We start from the raw sequence: 26,311 nt of genomic DNA on the forward strand, positions 1-26,311 counted from the left end.
CCTATTCAAGAAGATTTCATGGGCATTTGATGAATCAAAGAAGACTTTTAGGGTGTCAACTTTCTATATCATTTTGTATTTTATCTCAGAGGTTATTGCTCTACTGTAGTTTTGTTAAATCCGGCTCTTATCGAATGTGTGAAAACTGGCATTATATGGTTGAATTCTGAGGCCAGGTCATCTGATGCAGCATTCCATCACTCTCCTTCTTGGTAAAATAGCCCTTACACAGCCTGGAGGTGTGTTGAGTCATTGTCCTGTTGAAAAACAAGTGATAGTCCCACTAAGTGCAAACCAGATGGGATGGCGTATCGCTGCAGAATGCTGTGGTAGCCATGCTGGTTAAGTGTGCCTTGAATTCTAAATAAATCACAGACAGTGTCACCAGCAAAGCACACCCACACCATCACACCTCCTCCTCCATGCTTCACGGTGGGAACCACTCATGCAGAGATCATCCGTTCACCTACTCTGCGTCTCACAAAGACACGGCGGTTGGAAACAAAAATCTCAAATTTGGACCAAAGGACAGATTTCCACCGGTGTAATGTCCATTGCTCGTGTTTCTTGGCCCAAGCAAGTCTCTTCTTATTATTGGTGTCCTTTAGTAGTGGTTTCTTTGCAGCAATTCGACCATGAAGGCCTGATTCACGTAGTATCCTCTGAACAGTTGATGTTGAGATGTGTCTGTGACTTGAACTCTGTGAAGCATTTATTTGGGCTGCAATTTCTGGGGCTGGTAACTCTAATTAACGTATTCTCTGCAGCAGAGGTAACTCTGGGTCTTCCTTTCCTGTGGTGGTCCTCATGAAAGCCAGTTTCATGAGGATGGTGTTTGCGACTGCACTTGAAGAAACTTTCAAAGTTCTTGAAATGTTCCGTATTGACTGACCTTCATGTCTTAAAATGATTGACTGTTGTTTCTTTTTGCCTATTTGAGCTGTTCTTGCCCCCCTTGTCACAACACAACTGATTAGCTCAAACGAGATAAGAAGGAAAGAAATTCCACAAATTAACTTTTAACAAGGCACACTTGTTAATTGAAATGCATTCCAGGTGACTACCTCATGAAGCTGGTTGAGAGAATGCCAAGAGTGTGCAAAGCTGTCATCAAGGCAAGGGGTGGCTACTTTGAAGAATCTCAAATCTAAAATATATTTTGATTTGTTTAACACTTTTTTGGTCACTACATGACTCCATATGTGTTATTTCATAGTTTTGATGTCTTCACTATTATTCTACAATGTAGAAAATAGTAAAAATAAAGGAAACCCCTTGAATGAGTAGGAGTGTCCAAACCTTTGACTTGTACTGTATATATGATTATACTCTATCTGTAACAACTCCACGAAACATCCTCTCTGTCACTGCTGCAGCATCCTCAACCAAACTAACAGTGAAGATACACAATTACCACAATCTTCTACATTTCCCTGTAAATGCAACAGTAGGCTTTGGAAACGCAGGGATTCAGTGGTGACGCTGACACGCTATAATTTACAACCACTTTAAATGGAGGCCCAGCCTTTTTTGGTTATTAGTCAGCCAATGCTGTGGCTGATTGTTCTGTCAGCCTCTCCCTGTCATTTCTTTGTGACACCGAACTCAAAAAGAAGGCTGCATTGATTTCCAAGCTGTATTTTACCCTACCCTCACGGTTTGTTATTGCACGTAATTTTGTTAGTTTCCTGGCAGGGAGGATGGCATTTGGCGTTTATGCTTCCCCACTCAGTAATTAAAATTTAATATGCAGGCAGTTGCAACTGTTAACTAGCTTTACAAATCGGCAAGTTCATATGTGCCAGGTCCCTCTTGACTTGAAGGTTTGCTTATGTCTACTCACTAAGGAAAAGTATCCATTGTTTGTTGAAGAACACAGAAGTAGATTGTATTTTTCTAGCTGAACTAACAATCTCAGCCATCCTACAATCACAAAAATGTTAACAGTTCTATGCTTTTAATTAAAGCAAAGCCGTTGGGTTTTAGTGTAATGGATATGGGTATTTTGAGCTTTTTATCTCTAACCTCGCTTTCATTGAACCAAGGGACTTCACGATGTAAGCTATCCTATCCCCTGAATATTATACAATTTAACCAGTGCAGCAGAAGCATTGTTTCTGAAAAAAACAGAGAATGTGGTGGTAGGACTAACATCAACAAGAATCAACCTCCTCAACAATATCAGGAATGGCCTCCTTTCCTCTAGTCAGCATGGGTATTTCCAGGTCCCAGACAGAATACACTGGGATCACGTTAACACCTCCTGTTGTTTTCCTTCAAATATTTGAAATTGTACATTCTAATGTACAGTAAGACTTTTGAAAGCACTACATCCTTTCGGTAATGTGTTTTTGTCAGAGAGTTTTTGTTCATCTTAGGTTTAACCGCAATACTTTTGAGTTTTATTACTGAGAAGTTTTCCAGTAATTCAAGTAAAGGCCATTGTCGTAGGGACCGGATGTTGGAGCAGCCTTAAGGGCAGTAAGTAACAGGAGGCAGCAGGATCCGGTGAAAAATAGTGTCCAGTTTATTAACAGTGAAAGGTGGTTCCCGGTGAATGACGAAATCCAATGAATACATAATCTACAAAGGTATTTACAAAATGAACACTCTCAAAATACAGGTTTGAATCTAAATCGAAAACATAAGCCTCAATCAGGCCTACCATGCCAAACCAAAAATATCAAGTTGGGGTATACCAGGCTATGGAAAGCCTCCCCACACAGCTCACATACCAGAGCTAGAACATAACTCCCCAGCTCACAGGTTGAACTAACAGGTACTGTACCTTTATACCTATGGCCACTCCCTATGGATCATACCATTAACCATGGAGCTCTTTACCCAAATACGGCATATTAAATCATGTAACAGACATCTTCATTATACCCACATTTACATATTTCATTTAAATAATCATCTTAAACACTCCTGGCTTATCCTCAAAGCGGAAATACTTTCCATTAAAGAATACACATTTCATAACAATAGTTCTGCAGGCCAACATATTACTTATGGAACCACACACCCGCCCATTACACACAGACATGAGACAAGACATGGATTTCCGAGATACGTGAACTTCAGACACGTTACAATATGGAAATAAATAAACGTCTTTCTTGTCAGTGTAGCAAGTGTTCATGTGCACCTGAACACCGCATCCAGCTTGGAGAATTGCAAAATGGTAAATTACTGCATTTACAGTGCCTTCGGAAAGTATTCAGACCCCTTGACTTTTTCCACATTTTGTTAGGTAACAGCCTTATTCTAAAATTGATTACATTGTTTTTTCCCCTCATCAATCTACACACAATACCCCATAATGACAAATATAAATATCAATATCACATTCACGTAGGTATTCAGACCATTTACTCAGTACTTTGTTGAAGCACCTTTGGCAGCAATTACAACCTTGTGTCTTCTTGGGTATGACGCTACAAGCTTGGCACACCTGTATTTGGGGAGTTTCTCCCATTCGTCCCTGCAGATCCTCTCAAGCTCTGTCAGGTTGGAAGGGGAGCGTAGCTGCACAGCTATTTTCAGGTCTCTCCAGAGATGTTTGATCGGGTTCAAGTCCAGGCTTTGGCTGGGCCACTCAAGGATATTCAGAGACTTGTCCCAAAGCCACTCCTGTGTTGTCCTGGCTATGTACTTATGGTTGTTGTCCTGTTGGAAGGTGAACCTTCACCCCAGTCTGAGGTCCTGAGCACTCTAGAGCAGGTTTTTATCAAGGATCTCTCTGTACATTGCTCCGTTCATCTTTGCCTCGATCCTGACTAGTCCATGCTTCTGAAAAACACCCCCACAGCATGATGCTGCCATCACCATGCTTCACCGTAGGGATAGTGCCAGGTTTCCTCCAGAAGTGACGCTTGGCATTCAGGCCAAAGACTTGAATCTTGGTTTCATCAGGCCAGAGAATCTTGTTTCTCATGGTCTGAGAGTCTTTAGGTGCCTTTTGGCAAACTCCAAGCGGGCTGTCATGTGCCTTTTGCTGCTGCAGACATTTTTTGGTACCCTTCCCCAGATCTGTGCCTCGACACAATCTTGTGTTGGAGCTCTACGGACAATTCCTTCAACCTCATGGCTTGGTTTTTGCTCTGACATGCACTGTCAACTGTGGGACCTTATATAGACAGGTGTGTGCCTTTCCAAAACATGTCCAATCAATTGAATTTACCACAGGTGGACTCCAGTCAAGTTGTAGAAACATCTCAAGGATGAGATGACTAAAATGAGCAATGGAAACAGGATGCACCTGAGCTCAATTTCGAGTCTCATAGCATAGGGTCTGAATACTTATGTATGTAAGGTATTTCTGTTTTTTATTTTTAATGCATTTGCAAAAAAATCTAAAAACCTGTTTTCACTTTGTCATTATTGGGTATTGTGTGTAGATTGCAGAGGATTTGTTTTATTTAATCCATTTTAGAATAAGGCTGTAATGTAACAAAATTTGGAAAAAGTCAAGGGGTCTGAATACTTTCCGAAGGCACTGTAAATCTGAAATGCGTCACAATGCAACTCGACCAAACATCTCCTCGACACATAATTAACCTTGCGCACAGTAAATGCCCATGATACTGGCAAAAGAACAACAGTATATACATTTAGGATACATTAATTACTAGATATATGGGGGAAAATGAAGGCGCTAAACAATTTATAAGGGGAATTAAATCATGCGCGTTCATGACGAGAGCTACTGAGTCAGCTTTGTCACAGGCATTCAAGTCCTTTTCCATAGGGGAATGCCACTGCTAGGTTGGAGAAGGTGGTAGGTGTAGGCTGGATGTCAAAAGAGGGGTAAAGGGAGCTTAATTAAGAGTCTAAGTAACATAGTAAAAAAATCCTCAGCAAAATCCGTCAGTTTAAGCTAGAGATGGGCTGCGTCCCAATCCACCGCATCCAGCTATGTCGGCGTTCCGCATCTGCGGTGGAAGGTGGCCGAGCTACAGCGGTGTTTGTCAGACCATGAGACATACTGAAAATCGGTTTTCTCACGAAAACGTCTGTAGTGTCAGAATGGTTTGGAAAGGAGAGACTCTCACGAACACGATGGTGTTCTCTGTTTTGCTCTACAACCCCCACAAGTGTCAGGGGACTCGTCTAAAGGTAACCCACGCAAACGAATGGAAGTATGGAGGTAGTTTTGTGCCAACAAAAATAAAGGGGTTAAATAGGTGTCCAAAAAAAATTCCTGAGCTTGCTTATATCTACTAGATATAGGACAGATACATCAAAACCTTTTTGACTGTCTTTTTTGCCATTTATGCATGCATTATTAAATGCGTTTCTAGGGGCTATAGTGGTAAAGGCCAAATGTAATATATATATATATATATATATATATATATATATATATATATATATATATATATATATTTTTTTTAAGATACCTAAGGAGTCCTAAAATTCAAAATATAATTGCTAAATGATCCATGGTATGACCAGCTTAAAACAATTCCATATGTTCCACACACACACACACACACACACACACACACACACACACACACACACACACACACACACACACGGTACATTTTGGGCACAATTGTGGTTGGTTGTCTAAAAAAGGCGAAAACATGAAAACAGGACAAAACGTATTCTTTGTAAGAGAAGGCTGCCCTTTTGTCTTATATTTTGCAGATAGACAATTCCCTTTAAAGGGAAATTAGGTAGATAACATTAAGTCAGTGAGACTGAGTGATTCAAATGAGACTGAGTGATTCATATTTTGTGACAACTGATGCGTCCTCTCCTTCAGTGTCAAACTAAGCATGTAACTGTGTTGACATTGATCTACAAGTCATTTTGCAGGCCGAACAACCCCAGGGAATATCAGTAGCCTAGTCACTGTGCCCAGCAACACGAGGTAGGCGGCCTGTTTCTGCTACAAGCTCTCACAGTTTCACCTCAGAATTAGACTATCATCCATGTTTCTCAAACGTCAAATTTCAAAGTGTTTAAGGTTAAGTTTAGGCATTAACTCCACATTTTTATGTTTAGGGTTAAGTTTAGGCATTATCTTCGAAATTCTACTCAATATACACTCTGCCTGTGTCTCCTTTTGTGCATAACATAATAAGCAGTGCACCAGAGCCCTGTGATAAGCCAGCCCTCCCATTATGCGGTTCAGCTATTCTATTCTGACCCTACAGCTCTCCCTTCCATTCTCCAACTGGATTGTGCCTTCCTCTAGTATCACACCATACCTCCATCCAAACAGGGCATTCATTACCATATAATTAGCTCTAAGAGAGGGTCTGAGCAGTCTGCGGGTGTCAGGATGCACGTGTTGCATTATGCCTGATTGCTTAACTGTGTCACTCTAACCTTCTGCTCACTTGATGTATAATTAGCAGCACCTTATTATAACAGATGAAAGTGACATCAGACAGAGACCGTACTCTAAAGTAGCCTAGCAGGCCAATGAGTCACAGTCACACGGTTGGCTATTAGGCAATCTGAGTTTGTCCTTCCTTGAAATTTCAGCACGCATGAAGACTGGAGATGAGGTTGTCACTTTGAGGTTAATAAAATGAGTATGACAGTGTGGGCACCATTTTCTGTCTGAAAAATGCAGGAATAATAAGCATTGCAACTTTTACAAATGATCTTTAATGGATCTACAAACTAATACTAACCAAGCTTTACACAGTGCGGCTGATTGTAATCAAATGTCCACTTTCTCTTTTTTACCTTACACCACAACTATAAGGTATTTTTCATTAACCATGTTCTATTAAAGCAGCACACTTGTATGTTTTCCCCACTTTTACTGCAGTGTACTACAGTGTAGTGTACCACCACTTCAAATGCTTCTCCGGCAACAGAGGTTCCATAAAAATGCAGATGTGTGATGAGGTGGTGATGAAGGAGTCAGGCGCAGGAGGGTAAATCACAGAACAACAGGCTTTAATCCGCAAAAAATACAGGTTTACGCAAAAATGCGTCAAACACACTCCAGGGCACAAAACAGGCACACTGGAAAATACAAGGCACACGGGAAAAATACTCCAGTCGAAACACAATACACAAGCTCCACCAAGCTTCACTAACCTCCACATTAAACAATCACCCACACAGACAAGGAAGCAGAGGGAACACTTATACCATGACTAATGAGGGAATAAGGACCAGGTGTGTGTGATTGAAGACAAGACAAATGGAGTGATGATAAATGGATCGGCAGTAGCTACTAAGCCGGTGACGCCGAACTCCGAAACCTGCCCGAACAAGGAGGGGAGGCAGCCTTGGCGGAAGTCGTGACAAGATGAGTTCTCTGAACTGAGTAACAGTAAGCTTGTAATATCGGTTTGTACCCAAGCACAGCAGTCTGCTTTTCCTTTCATGTTTTCTTAACTGATTTGTTAGGGGAGGCATTTTTCATGCTGCTCTCTGGTAGACTGGGATATTTCAGTTGGCCATAGAACCACAGTGTTTCTTGCATTACGGTTTGTTTTCAAAATAATTACACTCGTAAGACACATCATTCAAGCTAAATGTGGTGGGAGGAACAAAGCTGGCGTTTGAAGTCTGTTTCAATTGATAAACCGGCTTTACAAATGCATGGTGTAAGGCTTTGTCTTACAGACAAGAGATGCAGGAAATGCTGATGCCTTTGCCAATGTGTATATTTGTATAGTGTTTGTGTGTGTATCTGTATCCTTGCATGTTCACAGGTGTTTGTTGTCTGCATTACAAAGACAAACCTGTAAAGTTGATGTTGCGTATGAACTTGAGCAACATGGTTCCATTGATGGTTTCCATTTTGGAGCAGAGGCCCACTTTCCCTGGACAGAGCTCCTTGTGCATGTTGTGTAGGGCATGAGCCATGGCGTAAACTGCATCAACCACAAACTGGACCTTCCCCTCCTGCTCATAGGATGAGTCCTTCCCGATCCGCTCGTGGTCTAAAGGGACACCAAAATAAGAGCCACTGTTAAATTCAGTCATTATACAGTAGCATAACACTCATGTAATAACATCTAGTGCAAAGACAATAAACACACTTCTGTATTACAGTGAATATGTCCCGTTGTCTGGTGTACAATTCAAATTAGAGTTCCCTTGAGACAAAAAATATACATGTCTAACAAATATATTTATTTTTGGATAGGCTCCTTTAATATAGAATGAAAACATGACCGACCGACAGGTCTTGTTTATCTGCTATGTTCTACTATTCATCAGAGGTGTGTTAGTCAAGGCGAGAGTATGTGATGGAGGAGTGGAGGACAACTGGAAGACAGAGCAAGACAGGCCTAATCATTCTTTAGTATTAATGTAATTAGTTATGACAGGTGTATATTAATCATAGCCGAGGTTGTTTCAATGCTTTGGAAATGTGTTCATCACCAAGTAAGGTTTCAATTAACATCCTGGTCCTGCAATTAGCTGTTGCCTTGTCAGCGCGTCGGCATGGAGAGAGTGACAGTGGGACACTCCACTGGCCTTTAATCGGCTGGTCTTAGCTATTATTACAGCAGCACAAGTAAGAAGGAAAAACCATCACCACCAGCCAAGGTGGGGGCATTGGGTCTGACTGCTCTATATAACAATTAAGTGAGTTGTGATTCCGTAAAGAGGCATGACAATAGTCTAGACTCTATATAATCAGTATGCCAGACCAGAGGTTTCAGCCATTGAGAGGAGTCTGATTAGAAAGATATACAGATTTGGGTTGCTCTGCTGTCTGAATTATGAACGCTTTTAACACCGGCTGTAGCAAATTAATGAAATCAACAAAAGAGGAATTTTGTGAAGCCTAATGATAGAAACTAAAAACAACAACAAAATCTCCTTTCCTTGCTGTTGTTGATATAGCCATCACTAGCCTTACATTAATGAACAGAGATCGTTTTTTCCACTCCATTACTCTTTTTGGCATAGTGCTAAAAGGTCAACAGAACATGTCAACAAAGGCAAGGACATCAGTGGATTAGAAGTCACGTTCAGACTCTAACAACACCACTAAACAGGAGCCCCATCTGGCTCTCGTAACTGTAATTATTATTTCAATATTAAAAAGTGTTTTCACCTGCCTGGGGATCAAATTATGTAATCTATAAGACATGCTGAACAAAGTTGAACAGGATTGAAACCATTCTCAGAGGGATGCAATGGGTTGAGTCATACAGCTAATATGAACACTGTCACAGCACACATTTTAATAACTGTCAGTAAAGATTATTAAAAGTAGCATCCTTGCCCTGTGAAATCATTAGCGGAGAACCAGAGTATGGAGGAGCTAGCGAGGGGAGTAGGATATGGGCAACTTGTAAAGGCACTGACAGCTGATCCTTAAGGTAACAGATGCCATCTGCCACTCTTTAATCCTGCATGATCAATTTGTCACCATGCGATTCAAGTAAAATCAACAGGATCAACGTCCTCTGAGACAGTTCAAACACTCCTAGTCAATGAAAGGATTTTGTCAGATTGCTTGCTGAGATTCTCAATGCTTGATGTTTATTGCTCATGGAATTAAATGAGTAGACTGGATAACTTCTCTGAGTCATGCTTGAGATAAAGTGGAAGATTGTGGGAGTAAATATACAGTACTATTTTTCACATACTTTCTACTCAACTTTAACCAGTAAGTATGTGAAAGTACATGCATTGTACATTCATACTGTCATTTTCAGACTTACACTTAATAAAACAGGTCAATAAATGCAAGTTTTTTGTGTATTGTGTGTTTCTGTTACCAAATCCCCCCTTACCACTGATACAGGGAGAGGCAACATTTTACATAATCATGTCCATTCGGAAAGTGGTCTCTGTGCCGGTAGCCAGACGTCATCCCTGATGAATGGGACCCTGTCACATATTACTCTTGCATTCGGTAAGTAAGGACTCTACTGCCCAGTGTTGAAGGCTGTAATAAAAATCAACAGGCAGTGCCATCTATGGGATGGCTTCTCTGCCCACTTCTTCCCCTTTCCCTCTCCCTTCAGACCCAGCTCCAGTTCCAGCTCCAGATCTAACTCTCTCTCTCATCTCACTTTGTCTCTTAATGCCTAATCCACTGGTTCCCCAAATGTAAACAAAACATAGAATGTATAATAAGATAAAGAAAAACAGGATGGAGTAATTGATAAAGTTGCTCAGCATTGTGTTTTCTGTATGCCTCTTGGAAGGTCTACATGGCCATTTCTTATCTAAACAGAGGTACTTAATGTTAAATGCTGGCTGTGAACAGATATTCTTTTTTGTATTTTCTCTTGCTGCTGCTATCTGCGGTCTGAATCAGTATTTGCCCAGGCTGGGAGAAGCAATTTAACATCCCTGACAAGACTTTGAATGCTTGAATAAAAAATTGCCAGTTATGGTCCTGTGCTCGTGTGCCACTGGTATACCAATCATAAGAACACACACACACACAAACCCACACATACCTACCTCGGGACGAATAACTTAGAATCCCAGGATGAGGAGGCTCTGATCACTGAACAGGTTTCTGCTGCTCATTTGCGGCAATAAAATACATTCCCCAATGGTTTCGCATATTAAGTGTTTTTCAGATGAGTTGAGTACCATAGCAGTTTTCAAATTTTTCACTCCGGCACATGTGGCAAATGTAATGGATTTTTTTCACATTAACAGCTTTTTGACAGACTACAAAGAAGAATACCTTAAATGAGGTGCATGGAAATGCATGTCAGGGAGTTGCTGCATGTAGAAACGTCTGCAGTGCTCAACCTGAGAGTAACTCCATTACCGGAACTGCAGAAAGTAATTCTGAAACATAGTTGACTGCAATGTGTTTCTACCACACTGCAAACTATCTCTCATGATTATAGCCATGGTCAATGCACTGTTGGGCTGCTAGCATCATAGCACCATATCCACTGCCGACAATGGTTCTATACCAGCTTGTCCACAGTGGTGGGCTGCCTCATAGCCGCCAGTGGACTGATAGGTGCCTGCTAGCTGCTGCTCAAAATTTAACAAGATATTTTTCACTGATCATGAAGTCACATCTAACCCAGCATATTATATATTTTCATGTATCAAACAAAACCTTTTTGCACAGCTTTACAATCATTTCACCTGGATCAATACACCTTTGATACTCTCTTGGTTGCATATAAAATACAGCACTTCAAAGAAATTAACAATGTGTGCTACATTGGGCAGGTTTGAACAGATTTAGACAATCTGCTCTCCTCGTACTGGGCTGACATTTATTGGATTATAAAGGAAGAAAAGAAGAGGGCCGTGACTGGATACTGTGTTTGACTGCCTGGCAGACTGGAGAGTGCCTGCTGTGGAACACAGCCAAGGCCGCAGATGAAAATGAAACCTTTGTGTCTTTGTATTGTTCATCAAGGGACAGCATCAAGGTGGGCCTTGAGAGTTTGAAAGAAAAAGATGAGTCAGAAGAGGCCAGGTGATGTGTTCTGACTGAGCATACAGATGTAGGATCTTAATTTGAGCCAGTTTGCTACAGCAGGAAAATAATCATGCAGCTACAGGAAATGTGAATTATAATTAATTGACTTTTTTGGTCTGAAATTTCAAAGTGGAAATTACAAACTTCAGAAGCCTTTTAGAATCTGAAATACACTACAAGTTTTAAATTGCCTTGCAGGAAAGTTCTCCTGCAACTGGGTGATGAAATTAAGATTTTGCATCTGTACACACATAATTCCACTAAATGAATAATAATAATATGCCATTTAGCAGACGCTTTTATCCAAAGCGACTTACAGTCATGCGTGCATACATTTTTGTGTATGGGTGGTCCCGGGGATTGAACCCACTACCTTTGCGTTACAAGCGCCGTGCTCTACCAGCTGAGCTACAGAGGACCATGAAGGCTGATGTCTTTTGATACATAATTAATTTGCTCTGAGACAGAAAAATAAAGGCTATGAATATATAGGTTTTCCTATTGTTTTGTACACTCAGTACATTTGGAAAGTATTCAGACCCCTTTACTTTTTCCATGTTTTGCTACGTTACAGCCTTACTCTAAAATGGATGAGATTGTTTTTTTCCTCATCAATCTACACATAATACCCCATAATGACAAAGCAAAAACAGGTTTTTAGAAATGTTTGTAAATGTATAAAAACAAAACAACTGAAATATGACATTTACATAAGTATTCAGACCCTTTACTCAGTACTTTGTTGAAGCATCTTTGGCACCGATTACAGCCTAGAGTCTTCTTCGGTATGACGCTACAAGCTTGGCACACCTGTATTTGGGGGTTTCCTCCAGACGTGACGCTTGGCATTCAGGCCAAAGAGTTCAATCTTGGTTTCATCAGACCAGAGAATCTTGTTTCTCATGGTCTGAGAGTCTTTAGGTGCCTTTTGGCAAACTCCAAGCGGGCTGTCATGTGCCTTTTACTGAGGAGTGGCTTCCGTCTGGCCACTCTACCATAAAGGCCTGATTGGTGGAGTGCTGCAGAGATGGTTGTCCTTCTGGAAGGTTCTCCCATTTCCACTGTCAGAGTGACCATCGGGTTTTTGGTCACCTCCCTGACCAAGGCCCTTCTACCCAGATTGTTCAGTTTGGCCGGGTGGCCAGCTCTAGGAAGAGTCTTGGTGGTTCCAAACTTCTTCCATTTAAGAATGATGGAGGCCACTGTGTTCTTGGGGACCTTCAATGCGGCACACATTTTTTGGTACCCTTCCTCAAATCTGTGCCTCGACACAATCCTGTCTCAAAGCTCTACGGACAATTCCTTCAACCTCATGACCTGGTTTTTGCTCTGACATGCACTGTCAACTGTGGGACCTTATATAGACAGGTGTGTGCCTTTCCAAATCATGTCCAATCAATTGAATTTACCACAGGTGGACTCCAATCAAGTTGTAGAAACATCTCAAGGATGAACAATGGAAACAGGATGCAACTGAGCTCAATTTTGCGTCTCATAGCAAGGGTCTGAATACTAATGCAGAAAAATTAATGAGGTATTGTTTGTAAATTGATGAGGGGAAAAAAATATTTCTACCATTTTAGAATAAGGCTGTAACGTAACAAGATGTGGAAAAAGTCAAGGGGTCTGAATCCTTTCCGAATGCAGTGGGGGAAAAAAGTATTTAGTCAGCCACCAATTGTGCAAGTTCTCCCACTTAAAAAGATGAGAGAGGCCTGTACTTTTCATTATAGGTACACGTCAACTATGACAGACAAAATTAGATTTTTTTTCTCCAGAAAATCACATTGTAGAATTTTTAATGAATTTATTTGCAAATTATGGTGGAAAATAAGTATTTGGTCAATAACAAAAGTTTCTCAATACTTTGTTATATACCCTTTGTTGGCAATGACACAGGTCAAACGTTTTCTGTAAGTCTTCACAAGGTTTTCACACACAGTTGCTGGTATTTTGGCCCATTCCTCCATGCAGATCTCCTCTAGAGCAGTGATGTTTTGGGGCTGTCGCTGGGCAACACAGACTTTCAACTCCCTCCAAAGATTTTCTATGGGGTTGAGATCTGGAGACTGGCTAGGCCACTCCAGGACCTTGAAATGCTTCTTACGAAGCCACTCCTTTGTTGCCCGGGCGGTGTGTTTGGGATCATTGTCATGCTGAAAGACCCAGCCACGTTTCATCTTCAATGCCCTTGCTGATGAAGGAGGTTTTCACTCAAAATCTCACGATACATGGCCCCATTCATTCTTTCCTTTACACGGATCAGTCGTCCTGGTCCCTTTGCAGAAAAACAGCCCCAAAGCATGATGTTTCCACCCCCATGCTTCACAGTAGGTATGGTGTTCTTTGGATGCAACTCAGCATTCTTTGTCCTCCAAACACGACGAGGTGAGTTTTTACAAAAAAAGTTATATTTTGACATTCTCCCAATCCTCTTCTGGATCATCCAAATGCACTCTAGCAAACTTCAGACGGGCCTGGACATGTACTGGCTTAAGCAGGGGGACACGTCTGGCACTGCAGGATTTGAGTCCCTGGCGGCGTAGTGTGTTACTGATGGTAGGCTTTGTTACTTTGGTCCCAGCTCTCTGCAGGTCATTCACTAGGTCCCCCCGTGTGGTTCTGGGATTTTTGCTCACCGTTCTTGTGATCATTTTGACCCCACGGGGTGAGATCTTGCATGGAGCCCCAGATCGAGGGAGATTATCAGTGGTCTTGTATGTCTTCCATTTCCTAATAATTGCTCCCACAGTTGATTTCCTCAAACCAAGCTGCTTACCTATTGCAGATTCAGTCTTCCCAGCCTGGTGCTGGTCTACAATTTTGTTTCTGGTGTCCTTTGACAGCTCTTTGGTCTTGGCCATAGTGGAGTTTGGAGTGTGACTGTTTGAGGTTGTGGACAGGTGTCTTTTATACTGATAACAAGTTCAAACAGGTGCCATTAATAAAGGTAACGAGTGGAGGACAGAGGAGCCTCTTAAAGAAGAAGTTACAGGTCTGTGAGAGCCAGAAATCTTGCTTGTTTGTAGGTGACCAAATACTTATTTTCCACCATAATTTGCAAATAAATTCATTAAAAATCCTACAATGTGATTTTTTTTTCTCATTTTGTCTGTCATAGTTGACGTGTACCTATGATGAAAATTACAGGCCTCTCTCATCTTTTTAAGTTGGAGAACTTGCACAATTTTTGGCTGACGAAATACTTTTTTTCCCCACTGTATATAATAATTGTTGTGGAAATTCTACACATGGACACTCAAAGTCAATCTTAAATGAATCATTGTTTATTAACAGTTAACTGGAGAGGTTCCAACCAACTCAATGCACTAAGTACACATGTCGATCAAGAGCTCCTCCGGGGCAGTCCAGTTAGTTCCCTTATATACTGGTTACATACACGTTACATAGGTACAGTTCATAGGGTTGGTTTCCGGCATGTGTCTGGCACCATCTCCTATCTTAACTTAAAGAACATATACTGGCGTTCTGCCAGATGGTCCCAAGGAGGAGGTCATGAAGGTCCCCCCAAAATATCTTGACCAGGAACAGGCAGGAACCAAGGATTGTTTATGACATCAAAGACAAGATGAACATTTTCAAGACTGTTTCTTCACACAGCAAAATTTCCTTGACAATATATACAGTATACGTACAGTACCAGTCAAAAGTTTGGACACACCTACTCATTCAAGGGTTTTTCTTTATTTTTTACTATTTTCTACATTGTAGAATAATAGTGAAAACATAAACTATGAAATAACACATATGGAATCATGTAGTAACCAATAAAAGCATTAAACAAATCAAAATATATTTTATATTTGAGATTCTTCAATGTAGCCACCCTTTCCCTTGATGACAGCTTTGCACACTCTTGGCAGTCTCTCAACCAGCTTCATGATGTAGTCACCTGGAATGTATTTCAATGAACAGGTGTGCCTTGTTAATAGTTAATTTGTGGAATTTCTTTCCTTCTTAATGCATTTGAGCCAATCAGTTGTGTTGTGACAAGGTAGGTGTGGTATACAGAAGATAGGCCTATTTGGTAAAAGACCAAGTCCATATTATGGCAAGAACAGCTCAAATAAGAAAAGAGAAACGACAGTCCATCACTACTTTAAGACATGAAGGTCAGTCAATATGGAAATGTCAAGAACTTTGAAAGTTTGTTCAAGTGCAATCACAACAAACATAAAGCGCTATGATGAAACTGGCTCTCATGAGGACCACCACAGGAAAGGAAGACCCAGAGTTACCTCTGCTGCAGAGGATAAATTCATTAGAGCTACATTTGAAGTCGGAAGTTTACATACACTTATGTTGGAGTAATTAAAACTCATTTTTCCACCACTCCACAAATTTCTTGTTAACAAACTATAGTTTTGGCAAGTCGGTTAGGACATCTACTTTGTGCAGGACACAAGTAATTTTTCCAACAATTTTTTACAGACAGATTATTTCACTTATAATTCACTGTATCGCAATTCCAGTGGGTCAGAAGTTTACATACACTAAGTTGACTGTGCCTTTAAACAGCTTGGAAAATTCCAGAAAAAGATGTCATGGCTTTAGAAGCTTTTGATAGGATAATTGACATCATTTGAGTCAATTGGAGGTGTACCTGTGGATGTATTTCAAGGCCTACCTTCAAACTCAGTGCCTCTTTGCGTGACATCATGGGAAAATCAAAAGAAATCAGCCAACACCTCAGAATTTTTTTTTGTAGATGTCCACAAGTCTCGTTGATCCTTGGGAGCAATTTCCAAACGCCTGAAGGTACCACGTTCATCTGTACAACCAATAGTTCATTTACATTTTACAGATACTTACAGTTTGTGAGTGCATACATTATTTTTACATACTGGCCCCCCGTGGGAATCAAATCCCACAACCCTGGCATTGCTAACACAATGCTCTACCAACTGAGCTACATCCCTGCCGGCCATTCCCTCCCCTACCCTGGACGAATTGTGCGCCGCCCCATGGGTCTCCCGGTCGCGGCCGGCTACGACAGAGCCTGGATTCGAACCAGGATCTCTAGTGGCACAGCTAGCACTGCGATGCAGTGCCTTAGACCACTGCACCACTCGGGAGACACAAGTATAAACACCCTGGGACCACGCTGCCGTCATACTGCTCAGGAAGGAGACGCGTTCTGTCTCCTAGAGATGAACGTACTTTGGTGTGAAAAGTGCAAATCAATCCCAGAACAACAGCAAAGGACCTTGTGAAAATGCTGGTGGAAACAGGTACAAAAGTATCTATATCCACAGTAAAACGAGTCCTATATCGACATTACCTGAAAGTCGAAGAACACCTTTCCCAACCATGAAGCACGGGGGTGGCAGCATTTCACAAAATAGATGGAATCATGAGGAAGGAAAATTATGTGGATATATTGAAGCAACATCTCAAGACATCAGTCAGGAAGTTAAAGCTTGGTCGCAAATGGGTCTTCCAAATGGACAATGACCCCAAGCATACTTCCGAAGTTGTGGCAAAATTATTTAAGGACAACAAAGTCAAGGTATTGGAGTGGCCATCACAAAGCCCTGACCTCAAGCCTATAGAAAATGTGTGAGCAGAACTGAAAAAGTGAACGCGGCAGGTGGCTTAGTGGTTAAGAGCGTTGTGCCAGTAACCGAAAGGGTGCTGGTTCTAATCCCCGAGCCGACTAGGTGAAAAATCTGTTGATGTGCTCTTGAGCAAGGCACTTAACCCTAATTGCTTCTGTAAGTCGCTCTGGATAAGAGCGTCTGCTAAATGACTAAAAAAACAAAACAAAAAAAGCATGTGTGAGCAAGGAGGCCTACAAACCTGACTCAGTTACACCAGCTCTGTCAGGAGGAATGGGCCATAATTCACCCAACCTATTATGGGAAGCTTGTGGAAGGCTACTTGAAACATTTGACCCAAGTTAAACAATTTAAAGGCAATCCTAACAAATAATTATTGAGTGTATGAAACTTCTGACCCACTGGGAATGTGATGGAAGAAATAAATCATTCTCTCTACTATTATTCTGACATTTCACATTCTTAAAATAAAGTGGTGATCCTAACTGACCTAAAACAGGGAATGTTTATTAGGATTAAATGTCAGGAATTGTGAAAAACTGAGTTTAAATGTATTTGGCTAAGGTGTATGTAAACTTCCGACTGTAACTGCACCTCAGATTGCACGTTTGGTGTTCGCCAAAAGGCATGTGGGAGACTCCCCAAACATATGGAAGAAGGTACTCTGGTCAGATGAGACAAAAATTGAGCTTTTTGGCCATCAAGGAAAACACTATGTCTGGCGCAAACCCAACACCTCTCATCACCCCGAGAACACCAATGTTTTTCATCGGTAGGGACTGGGAAACTGGTCAGAATTGAAGGAATGATGGATGGTGCTAAATACAGGGAAATTATTGAGGGAAACCTGTTTCAGTCTTCCAGAGATTTGAGACTGGGACGGAGGTTCACCTTCCAGCAGGACAATGACCCTAAGCATACTGCTAAAGCAACAATCGTGTGGTTTAAGGGGAAACATTTAAATGTCTTGGAATGGCCTAGTCAAAGCCCAGACCTCAATCCAGTTGAGAATCTGTGGTATGACTTAAAGATTGCTGTACACCAGCGGAACCCATCCAACTTGAAGGAGCTGGAGCAGTTTTACCTTGAAGAATGGGCAAGAATCCCAGTGGCTATATGTGCCAAGCTTATAGAGACATACCCCAAGAGACTTGCAGCTGTAATTGCTGCAAAAGGTGGCTCTACAAAGTATTGATTTTGTGGGGGGTGTTCAAGTTTTTTTTTGTCTTATTTCTTGTTTGTTTCACAATAAATAATATTTTGCATCTTCAAAGTGGTAGACATGTTGTGTAAATAAAATGATTACAAACACCCAAAAAATCAATTTTAATTCCAGGTTGTAAGGCAACAAAATAGGAAAAATGCCAATGGGGGAGAATACTTTCGCAAGCCATTGTACACTTGTTTAGCAGATGTTATTGCAGGTGTAGCGAAATGCTTGTGCTTCTAGCTCCCACAGTGCAGTAATATCTAACAAGTAATATCTAACAATTTCACAACATATACACAATATACATAAATCTACAGTCGTGGTCAAAAGTTTTGAGAATGACACATGTATTGGTCTTCACAAAGTTCGCTGCTTCAGTGTTATGAGATATTTTTGTCAGATGTTACTATGGTATACTGAAGTATAATTACAAGTATTCCATAAGTGTCAAAGGCTTTTATTGACAATTGCATTAAGTTTATGCAAAGTGTTGATCCTTCTTTTTCAAGACCTCTGCAATCCGCCTTGGCATGCTGTCAATTAACTTCTGGGCCACATCCTGACTGATGGCAGCCCATTCTTGCATAATCAATGCTTGGAGTTTGTCAGAATTTGTGGGGTTTTTGTTTGTCCACCCGCTTCTTGAGGATCGACCACAAGTTCTCAATGGGATTAAGGTCTGGGGAGTTTCCTGGCCATGGACCCAACATTTTGATATTTTGTTCCCCGAGACTCTTAGTTATCACTTTTGCCTTATGGCAAGGTGCTCCATCATGCTGGAAAAGGCATTGGTCGTCACCAAACTGTTCTTGGATGGTTGGGAGAAGTTGCTCTCGGAGGATGTGTTGGTACCATTCTTTATTCATGGCTGTGTTCTTAGGCAAAATTGTGAGTGAGCCCACTCCCTTGGCTGAGAAGCAACCCCACACATGAATGGTCTCAGGATGCTTTACTGTTGGCATGACACAGGACTGATGGTAGCGCTCACCTTGTCTTCTCCGGACAAGGTGCTTTCCGAATGCCCCAAACAATCGGAAAGGGGATTCATCAGAGAAAATGACTTTACCCCAGTCCTCAGCAGTCCAATCCCTGTACCCTTTGCAGAATATCAGTCTGTCCCTGATGTTTTTCCTGGAGAGAAGTGGCTTATTTGCTGCCTTTCTTGACACCAGGCCACCCTCCAAAAGTCTTCGCCTCACTGTGCGTGCAGATGCACTCACACATGCCTGCTGCCATTCCTGAGCAAGCTCTGCACTGGTGGTGCCCCGATCCCGTAGCTGAATCAAATTTAGGAGACGGTCCTGGCGCTTGCTGGACTTTGTTGGGTGCCCTGATGCCTTCTTCACAACAATTGAACCTCTCTCCTTGAAGTTCTTGATGATCCGATAAATGGTTGATTTAGGTGCAATCTTACTAACAGCAATATCTTTGCCTGTGAAGCCCTTTTTGTGCAAAGCAATGATGACGGCACGTGTTTCCTTGCAGGTAACCATGGTTAATAGAGGAAGAACAATGATTTCAAGCACCACCCTCCTTTTAAAGCTTCCAGTCTGTCATTCTAACTCAATCAGCAATATATTTGCCTGTGAAGCCCTTTTTGTGCAAAGCAATGATGACGGCACGTGTTTCCTTGCAGGTAACCATGGTTAACAGAGGAAGAACAATGATTTCAAGCACCACCCTCCTTTTAAAGCTTCCAGTCTGTTATTCTAACTCAATCAGCATGACAGAGTGATTTCCAGCCTTGTCCTCGTCAACACTCTCACCTGTGTTAACGAGAGAATCACTGACATGATGGCAGCTGGTCCTTTTGTGGCAGGGCTGAAATGCAGTGGAATTTTTTTGGGGGGATTAAGTTCATTTTCATGGCAAAGAGGGACTTTGCAATTAATTGCAATTCATCTGATCACTCTTCATGACATTCTGGAGTATATGCAAATTGCCATAATCAAAACTGAGGCAGCAGACTTTGTGAAAATTAGTATTTGTGTCATTCTCAAAACTTTTGACCACGACTGTAGGTAAGGAATGAATTAAGACTATATACATAGATGGACGAGCGATGTCAGAGCGGCATGGAGTAAGATAACGTAGAATAATTTAGAATACAGTATATACATATGACATGAGTAATGCAGATATGTAAACATTATTAAAGTAGCTAGCGTTCTATTTCTTAAAGTGGCCAGTGATTTCTAGTCTATGTCTATAGGCAGCAGCCTAATGTGCTAGTGATGGCTGTTTAACAGTCTGATGGCCTTGAGATAGAAGCTGTTTTTCAGTCTCTCGGTCCCAGCTTTAAAGCACCTGAACTGACTTCGCCTTCTGGATGAAAATGGGGTGAACAGGCAGTGGCTCAGGTGGTTGATGTCCTTGATGATCTTTTTGGCCTTCCTGTGATATAGGGTGCTGTAGGTGTCCTGGAGGGCGGGTAGTTTGCCCCCGGTAATGCGTTGTGCAGACCGCACCACCCTCTGGAGAGCCTTGCGGTTGCGGGCGGTGCAGTTGACGTACCAGGATACAGCCCGACAGAATGCTCTTAATTGTGCATCTGTAAAAGTTTGTGAGGGTTTTAGGTGCCAAACCAAATTTCTTCAGACTCCTGTTGCGCCTTCTTCACCACACTGTCTGTGTGGGTGGAACATTTCAGTTTGTCAGTGATGTGTACGCTGAGGAACTTGAAGCTTTCCACCTTCTCCAATGTGGTCCCGTCGATGTGGATAGGGGGGTGCTCCCTCTGCTGTTTCCTGAAGTCCACAATCTCCTTTGTTTTGTTGATGTAGTGTGAGAGGTTAATTTCCTGGCACAACGCTCCTAGAGCCCTCACCTCCTCCTTGTAGGCTGTCTCGTCATTGTTGGTAATCAAGCCTACTACTGTTGTGTCATCTGCAAACTTCATGATTGAGTTGGAGGCGTACTTGGCCACGCAGTCATGGGTGAACAGGGAGTACAGGAGGGGGCTGAGCATGCACCCTTGTGGGGCCCCAGTGTTGAGGATCAGTGAAATGGAGGTGTTGTTTCCTACCTTCACCATCTGGGGGCGGCCCGTCAGGAAGTCCAGGACCCAGTTGCACAGGGTGAGGTTCAGACCCAGGGCCTCGAGCTTAATGATGAGCTTGGAGGTTACTATGGTGTTGAATGCTGAGCTATAGTCAATGAACAGCATTCTTATATAGGTATTCCTCTTGTCCAGATGGGATAGGGCAGTGTGCAGTGTGATGGCTATTGCATTGTCTAGGGATGTCGTCTGGGCCAGCAGACTTGCGAGGGTTAACGTTTAAATGTTTTACTCACGTCGGCCACGGAGAAGGAGAGCCCACAGTCCTTGGTAGCGGGCCGTGTCGGTGGCACTGTGTTATCCTCAAAGCGGGCGAAGCAGGTGTTTAGCTTGTCCGGAAGCAAGACGTCGGTCTCGGTGAAGTGGCTGGTTGTCCTTTTGTAATCTGTAGACCCTGCCACATACAACTCGTGTCTGTGCCATTGAATTGCGACTCCACCTTGTCTCTATACTGACGTTTTACACCAATAATAAGAAGAGACTTGCTTGGGCCAAGAAACACGAGCAATGGATATTAGAACGGTGGAAGTCTGTCCTTTGGTCTGATGAGTCCAAATTTGAGATTTTTGGTTCCAACCGCCGTGTCTTTGTGAGACGCAGAGTAGGTGAACGGATGATCTCCGCAAGTGTGGTTCCCACCGTGAAGCATGGAGGAGGAGGTGTGATGGTGTGGGGGTGCATTGCTGGTGACACTGTCAGTGATTTATTTAGAATTCAAGGCACGCTTAACCAGCATGGCTACCATAGCATTCTGCAGCGATACGCCATCCCATCTGGTTTGCGCTTAGTGGGACTATCATTTGTTTTTCAATAATGACCCAACACACCTCCAGGCTCTGTAAGGGCTATTTGACCAAGAAGGAGAGTGATGGAGAGTTGCATCAGATGACCTGGCCTCCACAATCACCCGACCTCATCCCAATTGAGATGGTTTGGGATGAGTTGGACCGCAGAGTGAAGGAAAAGCAGCCAACAAGTGCTCAACATATGTGGGAACTCCTTCAAGACCGTTGGAAAAGCATTCCAGGTGAAGCTGGTTGAGAGAATACCAAGAGTGTGCAAAGCTGTCATCCAGGCAAAGGGTGGCTACTTTGATTTCTTTAACACTTTTTTGGTTACTACATGATTCCATATGTGTCATTTCATAGTTTAGATGTCTTCACTATTTTACAATGTAGAAAATAGTAAGAAATAAAGAAAAACCCTTGAATGAGTAGGTTTGTCCAAACTTTTGACTGGTACTGTATATACCAGTCAAATATATATACAGTGAGGGAAAAAAGTATTTGATCCCCTGCTGATTTTGTACGTTTGCCCACTGACAAAGACATGATCAGTCTATAATTTAAATGGTAGGTTTATTTGAACAGTGAGAGACATAATAACAAAACATGACTTAGTACTTGGTGGCAAAACCCTTGTTGGCAGTCACAGAGGTCAGACATTTCTTGTAGTTGGCCACCAGGTTTGCACACATCTCAGGAGGGATTTTGTTCCACTCCTCTTTGCAGATCTTTGCAGATCTTCTCCAAGTCATTAAGGTTTCGAGGCTGACGTTTGGCAACTCAAACCTTCAGCTCCCTCCACAGATTTTCTATGTGATTAAGGTCTGGAGACTGGCTAGGCCACTCCAGGACCTTAATGTGCTTCTTCTTGAGCCACTCCTTTGTTGCCTTGGTCGTGTGTTTTGGGTCATTGTCAGGATGACCCATTTTCAATGCCCTGGCTGAGGGAAGGAGGTTCTCACCCAAAATTTGACGGTACATGGCCCCGTCCATCGTCCCTTTGATGCGGTGAAAATGTCCTGTCCCCTTAGCAGAAAAATACCCCCAAAGCATAATGTTTCCACCTCCATGTTTGACGGTGGGGATGGTGTTCTTGGGGTCATAGGCAGCATTCCTCCTCCTCCAAACACGGCGAGTTGAGTTGATGCCAAAGAGCTTGATTTTGGTCTCATCTGACCTCAACACTTTCACCCAGTTCTCCTCTGAATCATTCAGATGTTCATTGGCAAACTTTAGACGGCCCTGTATATGTGCTTTCTTGAGCAGGGGGACCTTCAGGCGCTGCAGGATTTCAGTCCTTCACGGCGTAGTGTGTTACCAATTGTTTTCTTGGTGACTATGGTCCCAGCTGCCTTGAGATCATTGACAAGATCCTCCCGTGTAGTTCTGGGCTGATTCCTCACCGTTCTCATGATCATTGCAACTCCACGAGGTGAGATCTTGCATGGAGCCCCAGGCCGAGGGAGATTGACAGTGCTTTTGTGTTTCTTCCATTTGCGAATAATCGCACCAACTGTTGTCACCTTCTCACCAAGCTGCTTGGCGATGGTCTTGTAGCCCATTCCAGCCTTGTGTAGGTCTACAATCTTGTCCCTGACATCCTTGGAGAGCTCTTTGGTCTTGGCCATGGTGGACAGTTTGGAATCTGATTGATTGATTGCTTCTGTGGACAGGTGTCTTTTATACAGGTAACAAGCTGAGATTAGGAGCACTCCCTTTAAGAGTGTGCTCCTAATCTCAACTCGTTACCTGTATAAAAGACACCTGGGAGCCAGAAATCTTTCTGATTGAGAGGGGGTCAAATACTTATTTCCCTCATTAAAATGCAAATCAATTTATAAAATTTCTGACATGCGTTTTTTTTGTTATTCTGTCTCTGATCATTTCTTTGTCAGTGGGCAAACGTACAAAATCAGCAGGAGATCAAATACTTTTTTCCCTCACTGTATATATATATATAATATATAATACCTACAGTGGGGAGAACAAGTATTTGATACACTGCCGATGTTGCAGGTTTTCCTACTTACAAAGCATGTAGAGGTCTGTAATTTTATCATAGGTACACTTCAACTGTGAGAGACGGAATCTAAAACAAAAATCCAGAAAAACACATTGTATGATTTTTAAGAAATTCATTTGCATTTTATTGCATGACATAAATATTTGATCACCTACCAACCAGTAAGAATTCTGTCTCTCACAGACCTGTTAGTTTTTCTTTAAGAAGCCCTCCTGTTCTCCACTCATTACCTGTATTAACTGCACCTGTTTGAACTCGTTACCTGTATAAAAGACACCTGTCCACACACTCAATCAAACAGACTCCAACCTCTCCACAATGGCCAAGACCAGAGAGCTGTGTAAGAACATCAGGGATAAAATTGTAGACCTGCTCAAGGCTGGGATGGGCTACAGGACAATAGGCAAGCAGCTTGGTGAGAAGGCAACAACTGTTGGCGCAATTATTAGAAAATGGAAGAAGTTCAAGATGACGGTCAATCACCCTCGGTCTGGGGCTCCATGCAAGATCTCACCTCGTGGGGCATCAATGATCATGAGGAAGGTGAGGGATCAGCCCAGAACTACACGGCAGGACCTGGTCAATGACCTGAAGAGAGCTGGGACCACAGTCTCAAAGAGAATCAATAGTAACACACTACGCCGTCATGGATTAAAATCCTGCAGCACATGCAAGGTCCCCATGCTCAAGCCAGCGCATGTCCAGGCCTGGCTGAAGTTTGCCAATGACCATCTGGATGATCCAGAGGAGGAATGGGAGAAGGTCATGTGGTCTGATGAGACAAAAATAGAGCTTTTTGGTCTAAACTCCACTCGCCGTGTTTGGAGGAAGAAGAAGGATGAGTACAACCCCAAGAACACGATTCCAACCATGAAGCATGGCGGTGGAAACATAATTCTTTGGGGATGCTTTTCTGCAAAGGGGACAGGACGACTGCACCGTATTGAGGGGAGGATGGATGGGGCCATGTATCGCGAGATCTTGGCCAACAACCTCCTTCCCTCAGTAAGAGCATTGAAGATGGGTCGTGGCTGGGTCTTCCAGCATGACAACGACCCGAAACACACAGCCAGGGCAACTAAGCAGTGGCTCCGTAAGAAGCATCTCAAGGTCCTGGAGTGGCCTAGCCAGTCTCCAGACCTGAACCCAATAGAAAATCTTTGGAGGGAGCTGAAAGTCCGTATGGCCCAGCGACAGCCCCGAAACCTGAAGGATCTGGAGAAGGTCTGTATGGAGGAGTGGGCCAGAATCCTTGCTGCAGTGTGTGCAAACCTGGTCAAGACCTACAGGAAACGTATGATCTCTGTAATTGCAAACAAAGGTTTCTGTACCAAATATTAAGTTCTGCTTTTCTGATGTATCAAATACTTATGTCATGCAATAAAATGCAAATGAATTACTTAAAAATCATACAATGTGATTTTCTGGATTTTTGTTTTAGATTCCGTCTCTCACAGTTGAAGTGTACCTATGATAAAAATTACAGACCTCTACATGCTTTGTAAGTAGGAAAACCTGCAAAATCGGCAATGTATCAAATACTTGTTCTCCCACTGTATATATATATATATATATATATATATATATATATATATATATATATATATATATTTTTATATATTTGTGTATTGTTCACTATGCATGTTGTGCTATTACCCTTTGTCTAAAGAAATACACTGGATTTATAATGTTTTGCATATTGAAATAATTCAGGAGAGAGAGAGAGAGAGAGAGAGAGAGAGAGAGAGAGAGAGAGGGGTCCTGAATGATGACCCTGCTGTTTATAATATAGTGGTAGCAAATTAATGGACTGGTAATCTCTTGACAGTAAGATACTGTATGAAATTAATGTTTTAGAGGATTCCTCTGGTGTTTCTTCTTAAAACGTATTGAGCTAAATTGGACATCAAAGGCCATTTTAAATAAGCAATGCTAGTTGGAAGTATCTATAGTAAAAAAGGGTAGGATGTATCCCTATGCTAAGTTTCAAAACAACTATACAATTATAATTAGACTGTCGACTGACTTTGATAAATGCTGATTCCACTGAAGCTAGGCAGAAACCTACTGTACTGATGCGTCCTCCCTGAATGCCCAACAGCTTATGGCCATTGCCTTCTGATGTGGATTTATACTGTATGTTTGTCAGTAATCATTAGTGGTAGACTTTCTTTCCCAAGAGAGGGTTGGTTTTAAATTGCTTCTTTAGACTCTAAATGACTGTTTTTTGTCCCAGAAGGAGAAAT

The 26,311-nt window shown here is 42.1% G+C and overlaps 1 protein-coding gene across 1 annotated transcript in view; it reads right to left on the minus strand.

Annotated features, from left to right (window-relative positions):
* LOC121545621 (metabotropic glutamate receptor 4-like) overlaps positions 1-26,311 on the minus strand; it is a 238,827-nt gene that overhangs the window by 20,104 nt on the left and 192,412 nt on the right. The window contains exon 6 of the mRNA XM_041856300.2: positions 7,725-7,925. Coding sequence (XP_041712234.1) covers positions 7,725-7,925 — 201 coding nt within the window. The remainder of the gene's footprint in view (positions 1-7,724; positions 7,926-26,311) is intronic.

This window comes from Coregonus clupeaformis, chromosome 30, assembly GCF_020615455.1.
Source record: "Coregonus clupeaformis isolate EN_2021a chromosome 30, ASM2061545v1, whole genome shotgun sequence".
NCBI classification, from domain to species: Eukaryota; Metazoa; Chordata; class Actinopteri; order Salmoniformes; family Salmonidae; genus Coregonus; species Coregonus clupeaformis.